Source organism: Plectropomus leopardus, chromosome 23, assembly GCF_026936395.1.
Source record: "Plectropomus leopardus strain MGB_pleo_1.0 chromosome 23, ASM2693639v1, whole genome shotgun sequence".
NCBI lineage: Eukaryota > Metazoa > Chordata > Actinopteri > Perciformes > Serranidae > Plectropomus > Plectropomus leopardus.
Window position 1 is genome coordinate 17,475,514 of NC_142198.1, and position 25,088 is coordinate 17,500,601.

Genomic DNA, 25,088 nt, shown 5'->3' on the forward strand with positions numbered 1-25,088 from the left:
TTCGCTGACTGTTATTGTTTGACGGTCCTTGCAGTGCCAGTTCTTCAGTTACCTCCTGTACGACAGCAGTCGCCGCCGTCGTCACTGAGCACAGATCTCAGCATCCTCTGCACCTCCTCCTGCAGCCAGCAGTCCGTCTTCCTGTTCACGGGTCTCTCCAAGAAGGACGTCGACGACGCCATGACCAAGCTGAAGGATCTGTATCAGGCTCAGTGCTCCACGCACGCCTTCAAAAAGGAGGAGCTGGCCGGCCTCACCGCGGACGACACGGAGGATCTGAAGCGGCTGGTGGAGACGGAGGGTCTGTACGTGCAGGAGGATCCGTCCGGCCGGGGCGCTTTGACCGTGAGCGGGTTCAGAGACGGGGTCAACAAGGTCATGCAGCTGATCAACACGGCTTGCCTGAAAAGAGAGGTGAGGTGCAGCGAGGAGGACAATCTGTACGCTCGTGTGGCGTGGTGCATCCTGGGGCCGAGGGGAAACTGGGACCGACTTCCCAAAAGAGCCAATCACAAGCTGGAGAATCAGGACGTAGCAGGAGGGATAGTGGACGCGGAGAGCACCCAGTGGTTTGTGGATCTGCAGACGATGCAGGCGAGAAGACCGTTAACGGGACAGACGGCGAAGCTAAAACGACTCCAGCATCTCTCAGGTGAGCAGATGGTTTCAATGAAAAAAAAAAAAAAAGAAAAAATTTAGAAAAATAGAATGAATTTGAAATGTCAAAATAATCTAATATTTGTCAATTTATAATTTTTGCGTTTAAAATTCTTAATGATGGTCAAGTACTTTTTAAAGTATATATATATATATATATCAAATACAAGATTAAATTAATTTCTAATTTAAACATGCAAAGGAAAATGAGAAATTAAAGGCAGGCATATTCAGTTAACAATTTAAGTATTTCATATCTGAAAAGTATTGGGAGAAGGTGAATACTTTAAATTTGATTAAAAATAATTAATGATTAATTATAACATAATTTTAATCTACTGAGAAAAATAATTAATTAAAAATTTTAGCCAGTGTGATATCTTTGAAAAAAAAAAATCCAATAGCTGCACAGGAGATTTCAGTCATATTGCGTGACCTTCATCAGCAGATGGAGTTTACCTAGTTTTTAATGGAGAAATACACTATCTACTTCATTTTTTTTCTGTGTACTTTAAATATTTTTGCTCCACATTGGGTTCAAACTTTAGTTTTTAAAAGAAAAAAGAAAAAAATATATATACTACATTTAACCTGAGGAAAAACAAACATCAAATATAAAAAAAAATGCTTCCAGTAAAGCCTTTGTTGGTACGGTGTACTGCTTTGAAATTTCTATTTGCACATCCACCAACATACAAATCTACAAATTGGTATCAATATATCTGTAAAAACCCGAAAAGTTTCATTAACAAGTGAGGACTTTTTATTTGAATTCAGCCATGGCATATTCTAAGTTTCCTGTTGCCACATTTTATTTCAGTTTTTTTCCTCAGTCTGGACCTACATCAAAAAATAAATAAATAAATAAACAAAATAAATCTATATTTGAGATCTTGCAGGTTTGTCTAACTTAACCAAATTAATTTCTGCCTTCAACAAGGAGAAAAAACATCAAAAGCTTTGAAAACAAAGTGCATTTACTCTGAATAAGTGACATTTTTCTTTCTGTTTTGTCCTCTGACATCTTTCAGACTTCACGATCCCTCTGTACTGGGACAACATGGCTGCTGATGAGCCTCTGAAGCTGGTTCCTCTGCACTCGTCCTCTAAAGAGTACCAGACTGTGAAGGCGGCCTTCAAACTAACGGTCAACGGGACAGTCCTGAAGGTGGGCAGCTCGTGCTGAAAGAGACATTTCATTGTCTGCAGAAGTTTGTGGATTTATGGTAGTTTAATAGCTTAAATCTATAAAAATGAAAACTTTCTTTTGGTTACCCTAGATTGTACATCTCTAAAGTGAAACTGCATAATATCTGTATTGCACTACATCCTTCCAAGATAAATTTTGGCATCTTATTTGGGTGGTTTTCTCGTTCTTGGCAGATCGAGCGCTTGCAGAATGTCCATCTGCGTCGCGCATATGAAGCGCAGAAGAAGCACATCTCTGATAAGAACAAACAGCAGGGCGGAGCAGGAGAGAAGCTCCTGTACCACGGGACGACCCCCAACAACTGTGACTCCATCATGAAAACTGGGTTCAACAGGCGCTTCTCTGGACAGAACGGTAAACATCTTGTAGTGACAGTAATGTTTGTATTTACATTTTCTCCACAGCTTTCTATTCATGCAGAACAAATCACTGATGTTGTTTTGGAAAGCGTCACGCAGAAAGTTTGGACTTGGTTATAGGAGTTTAGAGGGCAAAATGTTCATAAAAGTTATTTTCCTTATTGCAGACGCTTTGGTGTAACACACAGTAGCTGTATTACAATGCAATGGCAAAAAATTAATTAAAAAAATTGGTTTAAAAAAAAAAAAAAAACACATTTGTAAACCAGTGAACAAGCTATTGATTGTTAGCATAACTTTTTCTATTAAAGTAATTTAAGGATTAGGGCCATGTTAAATAAATGTTAGATTTTGAGAATTAAATCATAATAATAAGAGAATGAAGTCATAAGTTGGAGAATAAAGTTGTAACATTATGAAAAAAAGTCGTAATTTTATGAGAATGAAGACAAAAAAGTCCTTGACCTTTGACCGCCAAAATTGAATTAGTATATTCCTGAGTCCAAGTGGACAAATTTGAGGAAATTCCTTCAAGGCGTTCTTGAATTGTCACGATCACGAGAATGTGACGGACAGAAAAATGGACAGATGGACAACCTGAAAACAACGCTTCATGTGACGCTGTCATTGGCACGGAGGCATACGACCTAGAATTAAATGGTATTTTTCAACCTTGACCGTATTTCACATGTTTTTGTCTCAAAGTAACTAATGGGAGCAACAAATTTTGAAATTGGTGCATTTTTGAGCGAGAGCAGCAAAGCCAGGGAACGTCAACTTACATCACTTTTAGGTGTTTGTTTTTGCCATTTACAGGTTCAGACTGTTATCATACGTGACTGAGACTAAGACCTTTCTGCTAAAGAGAACAATCATCTATGTTTCACCATCGCCAGACTCACCTGACTCGATTGAAACACACAACTGTTTTTGAAACGCATGGATCATTTTTCATTATTAAAGCACTTGTCGTTAACCCTCTATTTCCTCTTTCTCAGCCACCTCTTACGGTCAGGGAACCTACTTTGCCGTAAACGCCAGTTACTCCGCCAGCGCCACCTACTCCAGACCCGCCGCTGACGGCTCTCAGTTAATGTTTGTGGCTCGAGTCCTGACCGGCGTCTTCACTCTGGGCCAAAGCAACATGAGGGTCCCTCCCTCACGCAGCAACCAGCGACCACACGACCGCTACGACAGTGTGGTGGACTCAATGGACAACCCCAACATGTACGTCGTGTTTCACGATAACCAGGCGTACCCGGACTACCTCATCACCTTCACTTTCTAAACGAAACAAAAGTTTATAAATGAAAATTGTACGGAAAGCCTTGAAAAAGAAAAGCTTTAGATTCTTTATATTTTTGTTTTTTGATCAAGTTACTTTTTACTTTTACGTTATCGACTTATATTGTGTTAGTGAGCTGAAAGGTGTCTGGCGTCAGTGATCCTACGTTGATCCTCAGGGCTGGATGGTGACGGTCGCCTGGCGTAGACCTGCCTGAGAGCGGGACAGTCCAGCCAGGCGATCACCCTGCTGCTGCCGGCCCTCTGCGGGGCGAAATACTCGGTCCAGGTCAGAGAGGAGCCTGCTGGGATCAAACCAGGAGGGTTAGATGTTAGACGTCAAAAGAACTGAACAGCAAACAGTAAATATCAGATGCTTTAAGAAATTTAATCAAGTAATATTTTAATAGGTGACTTTAACTTCCACCAAAGTCATTTTCTGGTTAGATATCTGAACTTTTATTTAAGTGCAGCTTTAAGGTTCTTCATCCATCACCAGGGTTTCTACAACTTCAGGCAAGTGTGATTTTAGACTTTTTAAAGGCCCTTTTAATGGTGCTTGAATTAAATGTAAAAACATATATCAACATCAAATACTTGAGGTTATGGGGGAATTTATTTATTTATTTATTTTTCTTTTTTTTTTTTAACATAGAACATAACTCTCAAAACTATATTGTGTGCCCTTTTATTTAAATGTTGTTTGTCTTAATCGTTGTATATAATGTTATTGTAGGATGCCTTTTGACATCAGGCAAAAGACTACTGATGAAAATGATAGTCCAGGCTAACTTGGGGTAAAACCCTTTTTTTTTTTAAAGTTACTCATTATTTTGAGCTTTTGCGATTCAATGTCAGAAAAAAACAACAATCCTGTTTTCAACATCTAGGCATTTTTAAGACTTTTTAAATATCTATTTAAGACATTTTAATGCCAATTAAGGCCTTATTTTCAGATTAATGAAGCCAATGCCTTTTAAGACTTTTTAAGGATCCTCAGGAACTCTGACCACAGTCTATAGACTGCCAGGTCACAAATATTCTTGTCGCTTAACCAATCAGCTGTTTATATCCCAACTTCATGCATTAATGTTTGTGTCACCGTAGTAGTTGGAATTTGAAATAGCATTCATTCCCATAAAGCAGCAGGAAATGTGGGTATTATTAAAACACCTGTCATGCTTAATTTTGCACAGAAAATAGTCCATAACTTACCTGCTATGAAACTGTTTGAGAGGTTTATGTAATTTGAATATCAGAACAATAATAATGTGCGGCATAATAGAGTTTCAGTGCAGGCCGTGGATTTCTTTTAAAATGCTAATTTTGTAAAAATCTCTGCCACACCCCTCCTCTAATAAATAAAGTACAGTCCCATGACATTGGGACAGGAGCTAAACACAGCAAATACTCAAATACTGGTTAAACATATGAAGCCAGACTAACAAAGAACTACTGCTAAATGTAAAAAACATGATAAACCACAGTTTTCCTCAGATCATAATTAGTGCAATTACCTGGACATAATCTGTTTATTTTCTTCTGTACACGTTTTACTGGGCTGTTAAAATCACTTTGTGAAATTGTAAAGGTTTACTGTTTTTGGCAGCTGAGAGCTGCTGCTTTATTGTGATCAGAGCATTAGTAGTTTTTGGTTTAAGTAGGACATCTGCTGGTTCGGCAGCAGCAGTACTGTGAGATTTCAGTTTTGCACCGGAGCTTCTTGTAGTCTATGATGTTAAATCACGGCACGTGAAATTAGGGAACTATCAGAAACTACTGACGTTGGGAGATGTCATTCTTGTCTCTCTCCCCTCTCATTTCTTGTCATTTCTTTACTAAATTTTATGAAATAAAGGCCTGAAATGCTTGAAATAAACAAAAAACAAGTTGTGTCATGGTCATTATTGGTGGAATAATTATCTTTATGTGACCATTACATATAAAGACATTACAAGACTAACCAGTGGATGCTCTATTTACAGCTAGACCTGTTCTGTCTTTTTTGGTGTGTGCATTTAAAAGCAACCAATATAGATATCTGTGGAAGTAAATGAAAACAAAATGTTTTCACTACATTAAAATTAAACTAAAATAAAACACGTCAGAGCTCACTTTTCTCTGAGGAGCTTGGTGATCAGCTGCTATACTACCAAAAAAACTTCCTAAAAGTTCAGAATTTGATGTAAAATTGATAATATCAGCACCTGGGAAACAAGGGGAAAACCTCATAAAGCTGAACATGAACTTGTCATGTAAGTGGGTGTGTCCATTTGCAAATGCGTAACTAACAAAAAAACTTCCTAAAAGTTCAGAATTTGATGTAAAATTGATAATATCAGCACCTGGGAAACAAGGGGAAAACCTCATAAAGCTGAACATGAACTTGTCATGTAAGTGGGTGTGTCCATTTGCAAATGCGTAACTAACAAAAAAACTTCCTAAAAGTTCAGAATTTGATGTAAAATTGATAATATCAGCACCTGGGAAACAAGGGGAAAACCTCATAAAGCTGAACATGAACTTGTCATGTAAGTGGGTGTGTCCATTTGCAAATGCGTAACCACAAGGAATAAAAAGAAGAAAAGAGATACCTGAAAGTGAAAGTGAATTAGGGCACTTTAGATGACACTGTTTGCTCAAGAGGTACGGTGGCATATACACAGGTGCTGTAGTTTTTAAGAGCTGTAGGTAAAATGGAAGAATACCAGCATCCGCTGTACTTTGAGGCAAAATATCTGACAGACAGAGAGAAGGAGAAAATCAGGAGGTACTTCCAAATAAGACGAGACTCTGGGGGAGGTGATTGTGGGCTGGTTGAAAAGGTTGGAGACAACATCTTTAAAATATATTTCAAGGACAAAGAAGGTAAGTTAAAATATGTAATGTGTAGAATATACTCCTTTCTTTATTCTTTAAATGTAGGATATCTTTGGGACATTGGAAATTGTTGACATTGGATTTTGTTGTTTTACAGACCAAGAAAGAGTTTTGCAGAGGAAGTCTCACACCATCTCCCTCCCTAGTGGGAAGCTACATGTGACTGTGAGCCGAACCGATTTGCCACAGACCCCCGATCAGCCATCCACCAGTCAATCACAGGTGAGCAAACGCCGTTCTGGAAGCTTTTACTGACACTTTCCTATTTACTGTAAACAGTCACAAACGTCTGAGCCGAATGAAGTGGTTGGACCAGTTTAGGGGGAATTCTCGGCACATTCTACATCTGCTAATACAACTGTTGTGAATATCATGGTGCTGACTGATGTAAAACACAACTTTTATATCTTTTTGTAGTTTATGGACTCTATAAACATTACTATAAATGGACTCATTTAGGTATGGGAATGGACACTAGGGTGGAGAGTTGGTTTATGATCTCAAACATTCTTTGTGTTCAAAATAAAGCATATTTAATCAATTTGTTTTAAAAGAACTTAACATCAGGTTTGCTAAACACAGCGTTCCCACACATTCTCGTGGACAAATTTCCCAAACTTTTCCATTACTTTTCAAGATATGTTCAAAATAAAGCATATTTAATCAAGCAGTAAACAATATGAGTTCATTTGCCTAACATGACATTGCACACCGTTCGATGAAACGACTGTGCAGCCACAAGGTGAATCTACTTAATTACTACCACTATTAAGGAATTTGTTTGATGTTACTTTTCTCCTTTAGACATTCACAAAAGAAAACACAAAATGCCTTGAGAAGATTTTCAAACCGGAAATTTTCCTCATGTATTTCCTGAGAGACGACCCCAAAGCACTTAAAGTCTTAGAGAAGCAACTTTCGTCTATTGGCTGCATGGTGAAGTTAGATTTCGAGGAGGAGTCGATGGTGGTTTGGGGGGATATTGAGAAGGGGCCTGGAGGAGCTTTTGGCACTGCAGAGAAATGGGAGATGCAGGTGGATCGAGTCTTCAACAGTCTTACTGAGAGCTACCTCTGCTATCATGTGATGGACCCTAAAAAAGTCAAAATTTTACTGCAGGACGTCCCCGTTATGGCCGACGATATCAAAGTGTACACAAAGGTTGGTTATGCCGTGGTTGTAGGAGTAGCTGAGGCTGTGAACGAGAGGATCGCCCTCCTGGAAAAGAGTGTGCCAACCCGGAAGGAAATGTACATTTTGGAGAAGCGGTTTCAACTGGTAGAGGATGAGTTTAGTCGGGATATGTGTACACTTCATCCAGAAGTTGAAGTCTTCATAGGCAGTGGCAGGGTCATCTTAGAGGGCCCTGACGCAGAGGTGCAGTCAGGAGCTTATAAACTGGATGAACTGATCAAAAAGGTCAAAGAAAAGAGAGTTAAGCTCAGCACGGCTTTGATGAACTTCATAACATCCAGCGGTGCCATGTCGAAGTACCAAGCTCGCTTCCGGCAGATCTTCAGAAGTCCCGTTTCTCTTGAGGTGGGGTCAGACCTTGTCCTTGCCAGTTTATCCTCTGATGCCTTAAATGAGGCGGAGATGCTGCTGCAAAGAGACCTGATTCTGGCCAATGTGCCGCTGCAGGAGGCTGCATCTTCAGATCTAGACAGAGTGAAGGAACTCCTCAACAAAGCCAAAAACGAGGCAAACTGTCGAGAGCTCAGAGTGGACGTCAGCTTCATCCCAGGACTCAGCGGAGCCGCGACCACCAAAGTACGACTGGTAGGCTTCAGCGACAATGTGAACAAGCTCAAAGAGGTTTTGAATGACTACCAGATGAACCAAGTCATTACTCAAGAAACACTGCAACTACGTCCTGAACTGCTCGACTGCTTCGATAAAATCCCAGACATGATTGGCATGAAGAAGACCAAGGTGACGCTACGAGCCTCGTCCTTTCCGTACCCCTGTGTGCTTGTGTCTGGTCCCCACTGTCAAGTCCAAGAGGCCGTGCAGGCCCTAAGTGCAGCTCTAGCCAGTCTAAAGTCAGAAACATTGGTTCTAGACGGCCCAGGGGCCCTACAGTACTTCCAAGCAGAGGGTAAAGTGGGCAAAGAGCTGGTAGAGAGCTCCTGTCAGGTTATTATCAGGGAAAAACAAGGTAAGCACTCCCCAGATGTGAATAATAAACCACTAAGTACCAGCAACTCCACATACCGACCCCCCCCCCCTCCGAGAGTGCGGCGCAAAACTTCAGGGACCACACTAACCAACAAGACGACTCTAGAGATCAGGCTTGGCAGTTTGGTGGATGAGGAGGTTTGACAGTTTCTATTCTCTTTTATATAACATAATACAGCCTCAATGCAGCCACTCACACTGATATTATTTTACAACATTTCCACAGGTGAACGGGTGGGTGGTGCCCATGCTCAACAAGCAGCTGAATTCTTCCAATATCGGTAAATGCCTGCTGGATAAAGCTGGGATTGCAATCAAGTCAAAGTTCGACTCTGCGGCAGCAAATTGTACCGTCGTCCCCGGTGATGTTCTGCAGGTTGATGCGCCTCCATTTCTGGGATGCTCCAAACTCTTCTTCATTGAGTGCATGCCGTGGGATGGAGTCCTGGGTCAGAGTGTGAAGGTAAAGTGAAGAACTTGGTGGACTTAAAAATGATGGGGAGAAAACACCATGGGTGAGGGCAGGGTCCAAAATTAACACCTGCAAAGCACCAAACGCATGCAGGTTTTTCGTTTGCCAAATAAATATCGCACAGCCATCTGCCACACTGGCGAGTAAAAGTTTGTGCGTATACCCGTTAGCAGCCAGCAGCCTGAACTAACAGCTCACAGGGATTGTGTTGAGTAACATTATGATGCCTTTAACCTCTATTCAGAAAAAAATTTCATAACATCCAGTGGTGCCGTCTCAAAGTACCAAGCTATCAAGCTACTATTTGGTAAATTATACAGTTATTAATACGGTTGTTTGAAAGAGAAATGTATTTGTATTTTCATAGCAATATGAAACAGATATAAGAGAGATATTTATGATATATTGAAGATATCCCTACCATAAAAAGGGGGAAATGATAACAACAAAAACAAAACAAGGACAAAAAAAATATCTGTATCAGCAGTGGGCAAAACTGTTATTTTAAACATCAGTATGAGCTCAGAGTTTCACAGTTACTACCATGCTCCATGGTAGCATATGTCAACACATTTTAGAGAGATGTCCAATGCAGGGGTAACTTCAAACTAAGAAGATATATATTTTTTGGGTCGCAGGCACTTGGCAATGGGCTGAAGAAGTGTGTGGACCTCTGTGTACAGCAGCGTTTGAGCTCAGTGGCTTTTCCAATTATTGGACCGGGAATAATTTTAAATTACCCGCTGACAGAAGCCATCCAAGTGTTAACTGAGAGCATTAACCAGTTTGGATTATCAGCATCATCTGGGTCTCTCGCCACCATCCATGTCGTCATTAAACCGGGCTATCCTGACTCTGAAGAGGTGACTATCAACACTTGAACTGCTCTGTAAGATGTGTGCATGCATGAAGAAAATGTTTAATGCTGGTGTTTTTATTTACAGTGCTACCACGAGGTCTACAGGCATCTCAGCTCAAATATGAATCAAGGAGGTCAAGGTAAACGGTTTAGATTACTTTGAATAACTGTTGATTACAAATGCAACAATTAACTTGCATAATTTAAAACATTTTTCAGCTATTTATCAATTAGCAATTTAATATTTCACAAGTGTCACTAATCATATTAAATATCAAAAAAATATAAAACATGTGGGGCTTTTCCTCTCAGCAATCTTTGGATCCCTCACCAGTGACATTGATGACATCAAAATGACAGTGGGAAGTGGGGTGAAACTACAGCTAGTGTTTGGTGACATCACTAATGAGACAACAGACGCTGTGGTGAACTCGACCGACTTCAAGACTTATAATTATGGTGAGTGAAAGCTGAGTATACCTAAAAAGGCAGGATACTATATGACTTAAATGACTTGAATGATTCAATGATTCAGTTTGTTTCAACAACAGGGCAAAATTTTCACTTATTTTTAAACATATCTCGACATCTATGAGATGGATAGGAACAAAATTTATGCTTCTAAGATGATGCATCCTAACAATCTCAGTTATCACATGACTAAAGCACCAATATGAAGTTTTTTTTGTTGTATTTCAACAATAATTTCACTGATTAGAAATTTAATTTAGATTGTCATGCATGTCCCTCAACAAATTGTAGGTTCGCTGATTCCTTAACTTTTCAACAGGCGTCATCATCTGATGCAAAATTTGAATTAATTTTAATTGGACTTAAGTAAGAAGAAAATAAGAATATATACAATATGTGTAACATGTTAAATATAGCCTCTATGCAAGCATTAGAAGAATACTGCATATGTGAATAACTGCAGAGGATTTCTGTAGCTGAATTACGTCACCAATTTGAATTAATTATTAATACCATCATCAAAGCAGCAATACTACACTGTTAAAATAAAGTAGTATAAAGTAAAGTAAAAGTAGTGTATCAGCTGAAAATATGTTTTCCTGTCAGCGTGTTACTATTTTACACACACATACTATATATATATATATATATATATATATATATATATATATATATATATATATATATATATATATATATATATAGTTGCATTAATTTGCATTTCACTGCCCTAGATATTTTTATCTTTTACATATTGTTTCGGGTCGTTCCCTATTTTTGTTCTTTAATTTGTCTTATTTTATTTTATTTTGAGCTAATTTCACTAATTTAAGTTTCTTCACTTTTCACTTTTTTAAAACTTATTTCTTCTACATTTTTGGGTTATTTCTTGTTTATTTCCTCTTTCCATGTTTTTCAAAGAAATCAAGCTAATTTGCTAAAATTGAAGGGGTTCCAATTGAATTTAAAACATTGTGAGACTTTTTAAGGACTTGTAGACACTCTGCTAATACTAACAACGACACAATAAACACCTTATACAAACAATAACATTAATATCCTTCCAGCTAAAAGAAATAAGTACTCACCGTTTACAGAAGAAAACGGTGGCAGCCTCAGAGCCCGGTGACGTTAGCTCGTCCTCCTCAGGTGTTTTCACTCTTTAACGACATAAAGCACGAAAGTCTCCCTCACATGCAGCCGGTGTCATTAGTAATGTCCAAGAGAGTCACAAAAGCTTAAAAATGTCCGTGAAAACATCCAGAAAAACCTCAGTAACATCAGGAATGGCGTCTGTTTGTTTTGTTTCCAACATGGCGCGCTGCCACAAAGTTTAGCAAATTTAAGTCATTTACTCCGTAATTATGACATTTTTCTGACTCACATTGAACCTCCTCCTTCACTCGTTTTAAGTGAACGACAAATCTATAACATGACAAACTAAAAAGCGTAAAAAAAAACGTATATTTTTAAGCTAAACTGATAATTTAACGAACCGTACTCCCAAACTTGGCTCGCTGCCAACGTCCCAACGTCTCCCTCTGACGAAAGAGCTTTGAGGAACCAATCAGAAGTCGACGTCAACCGCGGTCGATTATTTTCGGTTTTTGTTTTCATGAAATTACCACTATTATGTCAAAATGGAATATAAAAATTTGGAGGAAAATTTCAGGGATGCACATTCTTAGATTTTTTTTTTGACGATATTTTAATTATTATTAAATTTATTCTCATGAGAAATTATGATTCAAACAAGCAGACAGACAAAAAACAGACAATAAAAAAAACATAAAGCAGTTCAAACTTATTTAATCCCACTCCTCCTCCATAAATCACTGAATTTTAACACTTTAAAATATTCCTTTCAAATATTGTGAAAATAATCTATTGGATCAACTTTATTATATATAATACTTTTTTTTCAATTTCTTTCAGGTAATATGGAAAACCTAGTTGTAACAAATACATCTGTAGGGATTTCAACTAAAAAACTTGTGTTTTTGATTAATTTTCATCATTATTTGCACAAAAAAGAGGAAAAAATAAATACAACTGCTTTGGTCACTAACCACAGTATCCACAGTATCCACAAGTATATTTTAAAAGTAAAGCTGAAGGCTGGTTTGAGGGCCATAATTGGCCCCCGGGCTGGACTCTGGACATGCCTGGGCTACTTTATATAACTTTCTGTGGAGTAGTTTAATCCATTATAACACATTATAATTGAATATGTTAGTTGTTGTATATTTTTTTTATTAAATATCTAAATTTGCAAAGTGGCTGGTAACTATTGTCAAACAAATGTTGGGGAGTAAAACGTATGCTCAAACATTTCCCTGTAAACTTTTAAGTAGAGGTATGAAGGAGCATAAAATGAAAATACTCAACAGAATATACAGTACTTGAGTAAATGTATTAGGTAACATTTCACCATTATAATCTTTATCCTACAGACGGTGTTTGCAGAGACATCTTGATGGTTGCTGGACCGCAGGTGGAGGCTGATCTTAAAAGAAGTGAGAAAAAAAGATGATCATCTAGACGTTATCAGGCGACACACACTTACAGATTCTTCCTCATCTTGTCTGTGTTAATTTGTGTTTAGTGAGACAGAACCGAGAAGACATTTTTGGAACCAGACCTGGATTTTTCCCATGTAAAGCCATTTTACACGTCTGTGGGAGGAAGGATGCTCTCGTCATCGAAGAACTGGTGTGTCGCATCATTGAATACTGTGAACTGTACGCGTTAAAGTCCGTCGCCATTCCTGCTCTCAGTGCCGGTAGGTATTGTGTTAGACAATTTATAAATAATAATATATATAAATATTTTTTTAAAAAATATAATAAAGTAAAAACCAACCAACCAAACAAACAAACAAACATACTTTAATGTCAGTTTTGTAAGTTTAAGTCAGTGTGAGCTTAAATTCTGCCAGAAAAAAAAAATCACTCAAATTAATATGCATCGACCAGGGAGAGACTCAAAATTACCACAAAAAGACACAAACAACCCCTACAGACACAACTATACCTCAATGAGACACAAAATGACCCTTAAATAGACAAGAAAAGAACACAAAGAGACAAAAAGAAACTGCAAAGAGACAAAGATTGACTCCAGAGAGACACAAAAAGACAATTATAACCCCAAGGGACAAAAAATGGCTTCAGAGATACAAAACAAAAACAAAGCCAAAGAGATACAAAAGGACTACAAAGAGACTTAGAACAACTACAAAGAGACATCAGAGACAAAAAATGACCAAAAAGAGATGCAAAGAAACTACAAAGAGACCAAACCATTACAGGCACAACACAAAAAAGACACAAATATGCTCATATGAGACACAAAATGCCCTAAAAAAAACACACAAAATGACCACAAAGAGACACAAAACGGCCCCAAAGAGATGCAAAGAAACTACAAAGAGACACAAAATAACTAGCAAGACGAACAAAATGACTAAAAAGACACAAGTATACCCACAAGAGACACAAAATGATTACAAAGAAAAAGAACACCAGAAAGAGATGCAAAATAAAAAAAAAAACAGCATAAAATCTACGTGTCTTGCTCAGATGTAGGAGACTTGGTAGGGTCTTTTGTGTCTCTGTCCCCAGGGGCCCACTGTCTCATAGTCGGCTCATGTTTTTGCAGGAATCGGTGGGTTGGACCCTGGTGTTGTAGCAGGTGCCATCCTCAGAGGGGTCAACGCCGCCACGTCCGCTCCTCTTCACTGTCTCACTGACATCCGCCTCGTCCTGTTTAAGATCGACGTCTTTTTGGCCTTTAAAAAGGAAGCGACGCAGATGTTTCCAGCTGCTGTGACCAACAGAGGTGATCCACCAACAGAGAAATGTCTCTTTTTAATCAGACCTTATTTTCGTGGACATTTTCGCTGACTGTTATTGTTTGACGGTCCTTGCAGTGCCAGTTCTTCAGTTACCTCCTGTACGACAGCAGTCGCCGCCGCCGTCACTGAGCACAGATCTCAGCATCCTCTGCACCTCCTCCTGCAGCCAGCAGTCCGTCTTCCTGTTCACGGGTCTCTCCAAGAAGGACGTCGACGACGCCATGACCAAGCTGAAGGATCTGTATCAGGCTCAGTGCTCCACGCACGCCTTCAAAAAGGAGGAGCTGGCCGGCCTCACCGCGGACGACACGGAGGATCTGAAGCGGCTGGTGGAGACGGAGGGTCTGTACGTGCAGGAGGATCCGTCCGGCCGGGGCGCTTTGACCGTGAGCGGGTTCAGAGACGGGGTCAACAAGGTCATGCAGCTGATCAACACGGCTTGCCTGAAAAGAGAGGTGAGGTGCAAGGAGGAGGACAATCTGTACGCTCGTGTGGCGTGGTGCATCCTGGGGCCGAGGGGAAACTGGGACCGACTTCCCAAAAGAGCCAATCACAAGCTGGAGAATCAGGACGTAGCAGGAGGGATAGTGGACGCGGAGAGCACCCAGTGGTTTGTGGATCTGCAGACGATGCAGGCGAGAAGACCGTTAACGGGACAGACGGCGAAGCTAAAACGACTCCAGCATCTCTCAGGTGAGCAGATGGAAAAAAAAATCCAAACAAAAACAAATAAAACTTTTAATGGTAGTCAAGTACTTTTTAAAATTAGTATGTATATATATATATATATATATATATATATATATATATATATATTATTTCAAACATGCAAAAAACTGAAAAAAACCCCCCAAAAAAACCCAGAATACCGAGCAGACGTATGCAGTTAGCAATGTAAGTATTTCATGTCTGAAAAAGGGTGGGAGGAAGTGAATACCTTAAAAAAAAACGTCTTTTGAGCCCAATCATTTTTCTAAAATAATAATCAAGTCAATTATCAAATAATGTTCATCTACTGAGAAATTGAGATTGTTAAAATAAGTAAAATATGAATCTTTGCCAGTGTGATATCTTTGAAAAAAACTTCCTGTAGCTGCACAGATTTCGATCATGTTGCATGGTTGCCCAGTTTTAAAGAAGATGTAGACTATCCAATTAATTTTTTTTACTTACTTTTAAGAATTTTTCTCCACATTGACTTAAAATTTTAGTTTTCAAAAGAAAAAAGTTTTTTTTTTTATTTTTAGCTTACCTTTGCACAACATACAAATTGGTATCAACATATCTGTAAAAACCCGACATTAAAGGATTCATTAACAAGTGAGGACTTTTTATTTAATTTCAGCCATGGCATATTCTAGGTTTCCTGTTGCCACTTGATGATTTCATATATGTTATTTCAATGTTTTGGTGTGGACCTACACACACAAAAAATGAAATAAATCTATATTTGAGATCTTGCAGGTTTGTCTAACTAAACCAAATTAATTTCTGCCTTCAACAAGGAGAAAAAACATCAAACGTTTTGAAAACAAAGTGCATTTACTCTGAATAAGTGACATTTTTCTTTCTGTTTTGTCCTCTGACATCTTTCAGACTTCACGATCCCTCTGTACTGGGACAACATGGCTGCTGATGAGGCTCTGAAGCTGGTTCCTCTGCACTCGTCCTCTAAAGAGTACCAGACTGTGAAGGCGGCCTTCAAACTAATGGCCAACCGGACAGTCCTGAAGGTGGGCAGCTCGCGCTGAAAGAGACATTTCATTGTCTGCAGAAGTTTGTGGATTTATGGTAGTTTAATAGCTTAAATCTATAAAAATGAAAACTTTCTTTTGGTTACCCTAGATTGTACATCTCTAAAGTGAAACTGCATAGTATCTGTATTGCACTACATCCTTCCAAGATAAATTTTGGCATCTTATTTGGGTGGTTTTCTCGTTCTTGGCAGATCGAGCGCTTGCAGAATGTCCATCTGCGTCGCGCATATGAAGCGCAGAAGAAGCACATCGCTGATAAGAACAAACAGCAGGGCGGAGCAGGAGAGAAGCTCCTGTACCACGGGACGACCCCCAACAACTGTGACTCCATCATGAAAACTGGGTTCAACAGGCGCTTCTCTGGACAGAACGGTAAACATCCTGTAGTGACAGTAATGTGAGGTGACATTTACGCCACAGATTAATGCAAAAAGGTACAAATTGGTGCATAAAAACTGAGCGTTTGACGCTCAACATGTTCTTATGCAGGACCCCAACGACCCACATTTCATACGTGTCCCTCACAGTATTGTTGAAATCTACGCTTAAAATGACAAATATTTTCACTTTTTCATATGCAAAGCTGCAATAGTGCACTCTTAAAGTGTAACTTTATGTCGGGGCGCAGCTGTCTTACTCTGAAAAACTTGATGATTTTTCGCATCATATTTAAAACGAAGAAAACATGATTCCATTTTAATTTTAAGAAAATACTTTTTGGCAAATATTGTTAAATAGGAGAATATTACTGATGTTGTGATCTACAAGGTTTAAAAAGGCATATTTCAATTCATCTTCACTTTAACCCTTTGAAACCTGAGAAAATTAATTTCTTCGAAAACGTGGAAGATGGCAATAAGCAACTTGACAAAATATTGCCCTAAAATTAGCAAGATATCAGCAAAAGGAAATTTCCTGAAATTAGAAAAAAAGTAAAAAACAAAAACAGAAATAATTAATATTGATAAATATGTATTTTTATGTAACTACAATTTAAAATATATAAACATGATTTCATAAAAACATAGATTAGATAAGAGTAGATTAGATTTCATGCCACGTGTTGCTGATTGCCTTTTTTCCCCACGTTTTTTAAAGAAATTGAACTAATTTCTGCACATTTCAAAGGTTTCAACAGCTTACGAAAAACGTCTGACCGCAGCACCAGGAAACTTTTGTTGGTCCAGGTTTCAAAGGGTTAAACTTAACCAAATCTTTGACTACAGAGGTGGCACATGAGGAAAACACTCGTGAATTATTTTGTGTAACGTGGATCATTTTCATCATTCGAGGCCTTGTCGTTAACCCTTTATTTCCTGTTATTATCAGCCACCTCTTACGGTCAGGGAACCTACTTTGCCGTAAACGCCGGTTACTCCGCCCGCCCCACCTACTCCAGACCCGCCGCTGACGGCTCTCAGTTAATGTTTGTGGCTCGAGTCCTGACCGGCGTCTTCACTCTGGGCCAAAGCAACATGAGGGTCCCTCCCTCACGCAGCAACCAGAGACCACACGACCGCTACGACAGTGTGGTGGACTCAATGGACAAACCCAACATGTACGTCGTGTTTCACGATAACCAGGCGTACCCGGACTACCTCATCACCTTCATGTGACGATGAGGGAGAAGTTTTTCTACTGTGTCAGTTTATACATTTGAAAATGTACAGAAAGACTAGAAAAGAAATCACCTTTACTTTCTTTATATTTTTGATTTTTAATCAAGTTGTAGTTGTATATCACAGTATTTTTGAGTTGAGTTTGACACTAATATACTCAGAAATATTTGGTATTAAAAGATTAAAGTAAGTCTGAACACTAATATACTCAGAAATCTTCAGTATTTTTGAGTTGGTAAAAGTAAATTTGAACACTAATATTCTCAGAAATCTTCAGTATTTAAAGGTATAAGTAAGATTGAACACTAATATTCTCTACATATTAGTATAACATATAATCTAATATACTATAAATCTTCAGTGTTTATGTTTAAATAAAGGATCTCAGGATTATTCTCCAGTTTACCTCCACAGTTTTCTGCAGAAACTAAACTTAAGCTCTCTGTGTACCTGCTGCAGGTAACTCCTCAGGAATTAAGATGTTTTATCGTTGCACTTTTGGTTTTTATTTATATTAAAAGATGTACTGTTACTGGTTTTTGAGACATTATCACTGCTGCCTAACATAAACACACACGTTAGAGGAAATATACTGTCACAAAATGATGCAGTTGTTGATCTTTTATTTGGTTGATATTTGCGTTTGTTCTTGAACAAAGAAACAACAGGAAGAAAGAGATTATATAGAGGAAAAAGCTCTTTAAAGAACCGGAGTAAAAACGTGATGCTTAAGTTTAAAAATTAATGCATAGTGGGAGTATATTTTAAAAAATCTAATTAAAGCTGCATTAAATGAAATAAAGCATCAAACTCTGCAGATCGTCTTAGCTTTTTAGCCTCTTTTAGCTCATTGTTTTGGTTTTATAGTTTGTTTAGAAGCTGCAGAAAACCCATTCCTGATAAATCCACTGTAAACTACCTACTGGGGAAGAAAACTGCTCATTTATCAAATAATGATTCAAATAATTGTTGTTTTTGTTGGTAAGGGCTTAAACTGTGTTAAAAGGAGTGAATTTTAAACACATCAGGTAACAACTTAAGTCGGTGGAAATTGCTGCTCTTGACAATGTTTGCTAACATGTTCTCCTCACTGACCTCATGAAATGTCAGGACTGTATGTTTGTTAGCTTTTTTTGTCATTTAAGTTTTTATTTAAGTCTTTGGATTAATCAAACAGCATAAGAATAAAAAAAAAACCCTTCGATGTGTAATTCTGCTCCCTAATGGCCAAAAATGGATCAATGCAGCTTTAAAATGAAAATAAAAACATAAGCGGAGTCTGAAACCCCTCACTATTTACTCTGTGTACGTTTTTTTTCAGCTTGAAATGATCTGTAATAATCAGTAATCTATGTTTATTGCTAATTATGGAGTAAAATATCGAGTGTCATGTTATATTGTGAGTAGATACGGATGAAATTAAAGGGTTTCGGAGACGACCACCCTCACGCTGTACTTCTGTGCTTTTGAGTTTAAAGAATAAACTTTTTGAATACTCTGTAGTCAAATTTTTCCAAATGCTTTTTTTCAACCTCATTTGATTCTGTACCATTAAAAAAAAGTATTTTAACTGTCAAATGTTTGATATAGCAGTAAAATGTGTGGATTTTGTTTTTTAATAAATTGCATTTCACTGTAACATGACTGTAATTTCTAAATCAAAGCACTCGCTCTTTTCTTTTGACCAAAATCATCATCACTGTTGTCATAAAAAGCTGAAGCTGCACCTGTTTAACTGCTGCAAACGTTCGGTTAGTGAACTACGTTATCGGCTTATATTGTGTTAGTGAGCTGAAAGGTGTCTGGCGTCAGTGATCCTACGTTGATCCTCAGGGCTGGATGGTGACGGTCGCCTGGCCGTAGACCTGCCTGAGAGCGGGACAGTCCAGCGAGGCGATCACCCTGCTGCTGCCGGCCCTCTGCGGGGCGAAATACTCGGCCCAGGTCAGAGAGGAGCCTGCTGGGATCAGACTGAGACCAGGAGGGTTAGATGTTAGACGTCAAAAGAACTGAACAGCAAACAGTAAATATCAGATGCTTTCAGAAATTTAACCAAGTAATATTTTAATAGGTGACTTTAACTAAGTAATATTGGCAAGTGTGATTTTAGACTTTTAAAGACCCTTTTAATGGTGCTTGAATTAAATGTAAGACCAATTTTTCAGTAGAAAATACTGAAGGATACAAACATATATCAACATCAAACACTTGAGGTTATGGGGGAATTTGATCTTATTTTTCAAACATTTTTTTAAACACAGAATATAACTGTTTGGTGATGTTAAAGCAAGAAGTTAAACTATATTTTGTGGCTTTTTATCCTAATGTTGTTTGTCTTAATCATTGTACATGCTGTTATTTTAGGATATTTTTTAACATCAGGCAATATAACATTAGTTTAAATGTGGATTTATGTACACTGACCCTTTTTAAATAAATAAATTACAATTACAAGCATTCAGTATGTATATTTTTTTAAAAGCTACTCACTATTTTGAGCTTTAGCAATGCAATGTCAGAAAAAAACGTCTCAGCATTTTTAAGACTTTTTAAGACATTTTAATGCCAATTAAGGCCTTATTTTCAGATTAACGAATCCAATGTCTTTTAAGACTTTTTAAGGATCCTCAGGAGCTCTGACTACAGTCTATAGACTGCCAGGTCACAAATATTCTTGTCGCTTAAAAAAACAACTATTTATGTCTCAACTTCATGCATTAATGTCTGTGTCACCGTAGAAGTTGGAATTTGTTACATAAAAAAGGTATTTCAGATACAAACAACATAGCATTTATTCATATAAAGCAGCAGGAAATGTGGGTATTATTAAAACACCTGTCATGCTAAATTTTGCACAGAAAATAGTCCATAACTTACCTGCTATGAAACTGTTTGAGAGGTTTATGTAATTTGAATATCAGAACAATAATAATGTGCGGCACAATAGAGTTTCAGTGCAGGCCGTGGATTTCTTTTAAAATGCTAATTTTGCAAAAAATCTCTGCAGACAATAATGAGAATTTGGTGCTACACAAAGATACAAACAGATGAATGAAGGCTGTGGCACAATGAAAAACTGTGCTTTTATGTTAAAACTTAAGTGATTTTCACCGAACTGAAGGTTTGTGTGGTTATGAAAAGGGTACCATCTTCAGTTTAGAAAACTATTTATAACCTGAACAAAGAACATCCCACTGAATAACTCACATATTAGACGAGTAAAAGACAAAAGTTACACCTGCGTCCTTTGTGCTGATCTCACCTGTAATATTTGGACTTGGGCAGCATGAGCCCGGGTCCTTCCATGCGAATGTAGACGCCCTCCAGCCCGAAGGTGAAGGGGTTTGTGAACTCCACGGTCGCCATCATCTCTTCACTGACTTTGCCACCATCGGACACCTGAAGTACATCAAGGACACATAAAAAAGTACAAAAATACACTCACAAAAGGCTCTTTTCATAAAAGAAACCCTGCGTTACAATAACTTAAGGTCGAGGTCATGAATTTACCGCCTGCATGAGAGCGCTTGGATTGTTGAAAAAGTAATTTTGGAAAAAGAAATTTGCAGAAATAAGTTTGTACCAAAAGTATGATCCAAACATTTAAGATTTGCTTTTTTATATAGTCAAAATAAAAGCATCATTTCAAACCGTGACGTTGAGTTTGGGATTGCGCAGGGTGACGACTTTCATGGCGGTGACGATCTGACCGGTCTCCTCGACTTTCCCGCTGGTAATGAAGTTGAGGTTGGCCTGTTCAACCAGATGCTTCATGTAGATCTTTGACTCGACCTTCACGGTTTCCTTCACACCTGCAGAACGCAAAAACAAAACGCTGCTTCTTTCTGCATTCAGCTTTAACGATTCAAACCTGGATCGACATCAGTGTATGTGTGCAGAGTTCAGACGCCTTTCATGAGCTATTTGACCCTTTGAACACTGAGAAAATTGTTTTTTCTTTCAAAATCATGGGGATAAACGGCAATGACCAACTTGGCAAGAAATGTCTAACAAATTATTTAAAAAAAACCCAAAAACTAAATATTATTGTTTTTTAAAAGAAGGAAGAGGGGAGGATTATTAGAAAATTATCCAAATGTACAGAAAACTATATTTATGAATATAATAGTTGTATATTTACATTCATGTTACAGAAAAAAATGTAATAAAATAAAAATCATAATTTCATATTTTTTTATTTTCAGCACTTCCTCTCAGATAATTTTCATTTCTGTTTTGTTTTGTTTTTTTTTTTTACCTTTTTTGCTTTTAAAAAAAATATATTTATAAATGTAATAATTTTATGTTTAAAATTATGTTAAAGAAAAAAAATACATGTAAAATAAATACATATATTCTTTCTTTAAATTAAAAATCTTTTATTAAATTCCTTATTGCCTTCTACCATGTTTTCGAAAGAAATCAAACTAATTTGCTCAAGTTTCAAGGGGTTCATTTTAACTGTTCGTGTGTTTATTTTTAGAGCCACATTATTTATAATTCAGAGCCCACGAAAAATATCAAAGATTTATGAGGTAGAGAGCTTTGATGTGTAGTTTTACTGCTTAATTATTTTTGATAATACAGTAATTGTCACTGAAAAAGTCAACAGAAATACTTCTGAGTGCATTTTTCTCACTTTCGTTGGGGCCGATATCCACCGTGGGATTCCTGAACAGGAACTCGGAGCTGGCGACTCCGGTGTAAAACACCACGCTCCCGCTGATGTAGGCGTCCACGGTGCGGCTCTCGTTGCTGCGGTTGATGAACTCCAAGGTCAGGTCGAAGTCGTTGCCCACGCCGATCTCCAGGGTGGGCAGGACCAGTTCCACGTCAGCCTCAGGAGGGTCAGACTTCTCTCGCTGACAGCCGAATTCCTCCGCTTTCTCCAGGACGGTCCGCTCCTCTTTGCTGCCTGGATCGTTTGATTGAGACATTTTAGTGTTTGTACATTTCTAGTATTTAAGAAGAATAATATTCTTGTTTCTTTTGTACCAGGATTCCCCTGATTATCTGCACAAATCTGGTCCTCTGTCCACTTCATACTAGTCCCATATAGTTCTGTGCAAAAAGCATGCAGTTTTTAAAATGGTATTATTGTAGTTTTTTTTAAATTTATGTTTTAATCATCTTATTTCCTTTTGTTTTGAACCAAACCACAATTTTTATTACATATTTATGTCGAGTCAAATAAATGTCAAATAAATCTCCGAATTTCCTCCTTTCAGATGATGTATAAACGTCTGGTTTATATTGTTGACCTGCTTTCTCTCCCTAAAGTTCCCTTTTTCCCCATTAAAAAAAAGTAAAAATGTATCTATATTAGGGACGGATTAGGGACGGTGGAGTAGATGAAGTGACAGCAAATCTTTGTTGCAAGTTCACGCCAAATTTGAGGTAAACGAAGCACCAGAACTGGCCCAAGAATCTGCTCCTTTTCCAACTCTGGCCCAAACTGAGGCAGAATGATGCCAACTGGAGACCAAGTCCACACCGCTAAGAGGTTTGCCAAATCTGGCAGCCACACAGGGACACTCTGCTGATCGTCTGCTGCCAGAATACAACCGACGGTGCCAACACTCCACCACCATCGACCCAAATTAACTTTCAGCACAGTGCAGAAAATAAATCGACTTCACACTGACTCAGAGGCTCCTTGAGAGAAGATAATCCATTAAAATGAAAATTTATGACAACGTGTAACACTGTTCCCTTTTAGTTTTGATGGATTAATCATCTGAGATTATTTTTTAAAACATTAAATCACAGCGTCATCTATTGGTGTATACAATTTGGTGTTTGTATCTACATCAGAAGCTGCAGCTGCAGCAGAGAATATAGTTCTGTCTGCTTTTAAAACACAGTAATCTGTGCTGGACGCAAACTCTGACCTTCAGGAAACTTGTACTGATCGGTGATGTCGCGGCGGGTCATGTCTCCTGGATTTTTGGTCAACACCATGCGGCCCACGTGAGACCGGTTCACTTTGACCGGCACCATGGTCCCGTCCTTACTGCGGGAGTAAAACACCACATCGCTGTTGACCTGAAGAAAAGAAATACAGAGACGAATTACAGACAAAATGATAAACTTTTTACAGAAGATAACACTAAAATTATGTCAACAAGAGGTTGAGGTTGTCTGCTAGATAATATAGTTACTGTACAGTGCTCATGCTCTGATTAATTCACAAACGTGATCATTATTTATTGTTTTATTGTCAAAATAAGAATAAAAATAAGACACAATGTGCTGACTTGCAATTAAACTTTTTGAGAGTGTGTGCTGAATCCTCAAAGTGGATATCACTGCAGTCAAAATTAGTTATCGTTTTTGTTATTACTTTTATTTTATGTATTTATTTATTTACATTTTAGTTTTTAAAAATTTTTATTTAAATACATTTTACTGTTTATTATTTTTTAAAACTTAAATACATAGTTCTGTGATTTTGCGTCATTAAAATGTTTGCTTCCCTGTTCACTGAAGGTGTTTTTACATCAGGACTTATAATTCATACACTCATAATGAACTCCACCTGTGTGTTTTCTTTCTGTAAAATTGACGTATGTACACCTGTGACAAAAACATCCCTGTGGTTATAATCGGAGGGCTCATTTTTACTGTTTTTTTTTCTTCTGTTGTGTTGTTATGCATTTAATTTAATCTTTTCTACCCATTTTACTGATTTTATTGCAATTTGTAACTTCTGACAACCATTACTGCTGGTTATTTGTCATTATTAAATGTATTGCTATCACATGTTGAATATCCCTTTAGCTGACTGAATAGAGCTTAATACTCAGTCAATTTTCCCTGAATAAACAATGGTTGATGATCGATGATGATGATGATGATGATGATGATGATGATGATAATGATGTATTTGAAGACTCACCTCAGCAAACACAAAGGCGGCATCGAATGGGTAACATATCTGCCCGTGTTTGATGGCCTGGACTGATGCAGGGCCACATCTGTACATGCCTTTATGGATAATAGAGGGAGATTACATACTGAACTTTAAACACTAACGATGCTGCATTCAGTGCATTACATTAATTTACAAAAACACTTGTTTTTTTTTGCATCTGAGATTTCTCTGTAAATGATTTGATTACCAATCAATAGAAGTCTTAATAACCCATAAACTGTTATTTTGAAGACAGCAGATACTTATTATTATCACGCACCATCGCTGGTCTCCTGTGGAGTCGCATCCACAATTTGCCAGCCTCCAAAGCCAACTGGGAGGTCCGGTCTGGACATGTAGCACTCCGTCCAGCAGTGGTAGTTCCTGATAAAAACAATATTTCAAATATCATGAGGAATATTAATGTAATAAAAGTCCTTCAGAAACATTTTTACCGAAAATTTTTCATGACTTTTTTTTTTACCGAAAATTTTTCATGACTTTTTTTTTCACCTAACTTTTCCATGTCTTAAAGGCAATTTATTGTCGGTGTAAACATTAAATAAAAAAATA

General features: G+C 37.9%; 3 protein-coding genes and 1 long non-coding RNA gene across 4 annotated transcripts in view; 2 read left to right on the forward strand and 2 right to left on the reverse strand.

Moving 5' to 3' along the window:
* Window positions 1-5,418, forward strand: part of LOC121938540 (protein mono-ADP-ribosyltransferase PARP14-like) — a 16,236-nt gene extending 10,818 nt beyond the window's left edge. Inside the window, exons 11-14 of the mRNA XM_088073791.1 lie at window positions 35-652; window positions 1,689-1,825; window positions 2,041-2,221; window positions 3,225-5,418. Of these exons, the coding sequence (XP_087929917.1) occupies window positions 35-652; window positions 1,689-1,825; window positions 2,041-2,221; window positions 3,225-3,514 (1,226 nt within the window). The 3' untranslated portion in view covers window positions 3,515-5,418. The remainder of the gene's footprint in view (window positions 1-34; window positions 653-1,688; window positions 1,826-2,040; window positions 2,222-3,224) is intronic.
* On the reverse strand, window positions 3,608-11,968 carry LOC148185691 (uncharacterized). Its single transcript, XR_015775745.1, has 2 exons — window positions 11,459-11,968; window positions 3,608-3,812 (listed from the first exon to the last, which is right to left on the reverse strand). It is a non-coding gene; the product is annotated as an uncharacterized LOC148185691 (long non-coding RNA).
* LOC121939401 (protein mono-ADP-ribosyltransferase PARP14-like) lies at window positions 5,952-18,637 on the forward strand. Its single transcript, XM_088073792.1, has 14 exons — window positions 5,952-6,378; window positions 6,488-6,612; window positions 7,195-8,706; window positions 8,795-9,031; window positions 9,679-9,903; window positions 9,985-10,039; window positions 10,212-10,358; window positions 12,824-12,886; window positions 12,976-13,152; window positions 14,031-14,210; window positions 14,302-14,919; window positions 15,823-15,959; window positions 16,175-16,355; window positions 17,313-18,637. Exons 1-14 carry the CDS (start codon window positions 6,207-6,209, stop codon window positions 17,597-17,599), a joined length of 4,116 nt encoding a protein of 1,371 aa, XP_087929918.1. The 5' UTR covers window positions 5,952-6,206; the 3' UTR covers window positions 17,600-18,637.
* Window positions 18,209-25,088, reverse strand: part of f13a1b (coagulation factor XIII, A1 polypeptide b) — a 17,046-nt gene continuing 10,166 nt past the window's right edge. Inside the window, exons 10-16 of the mRNA XM_088073793.1 lie at window positions 24,796-24,899; window positions 24,501-24,589; window positions 23,494-23,647; window positions 22,242-22,517; window positions 21,254-21,414; window positions 20,865-21,001; window positions 18,209-19,573 (exon numbers count right to left, since the gene is read on the reverse strand). Of these exons, the coding sequence (XP_087929919.1) occupies window positions 19,432-19,573; window positions 20,865-21,001; window positions 21,254-21,414; window positions 22,242-22,517; window positions 23,494-23,647; window positions 24,501-24,589; window positions 24,796-24,899 (1,063 nt within the window). The 3' untranslated portion in view covers window positions 18,209-19,431. The remainder of the gene's footprint in view (window positions 19,574-20,864; window positions 21,002-21,253; window positions 21,415-22,241; window positions 22,518-23,493; window positions 23,648-24,500; window positions 24,590-24,795; window positions 24,900-25,088) is intronic.

Coding starts and splice junctions, on each gene's coding strand:
- LOC121939401 (XM_088073792.1), top strand. CDS start 6,207: ATGGAAGAATACCAGCATCCGCTGTACTTTGAGGCAAAATATCTGACA. Junction 10,040..10,211: donor TATGAATCAAGGAGGTCAAG/GTAAACGGTTTA, acceptor TTTTCCTCTCAG/CAATCTTTGGATCCCTCACC. Junction 16,356..17,312: donor GCGCTTCTCTGGACAGAACG/GTAAACATCCTG, acceptor TGTTATTATCAG/CCACCTCTTACGGTCAGGGA.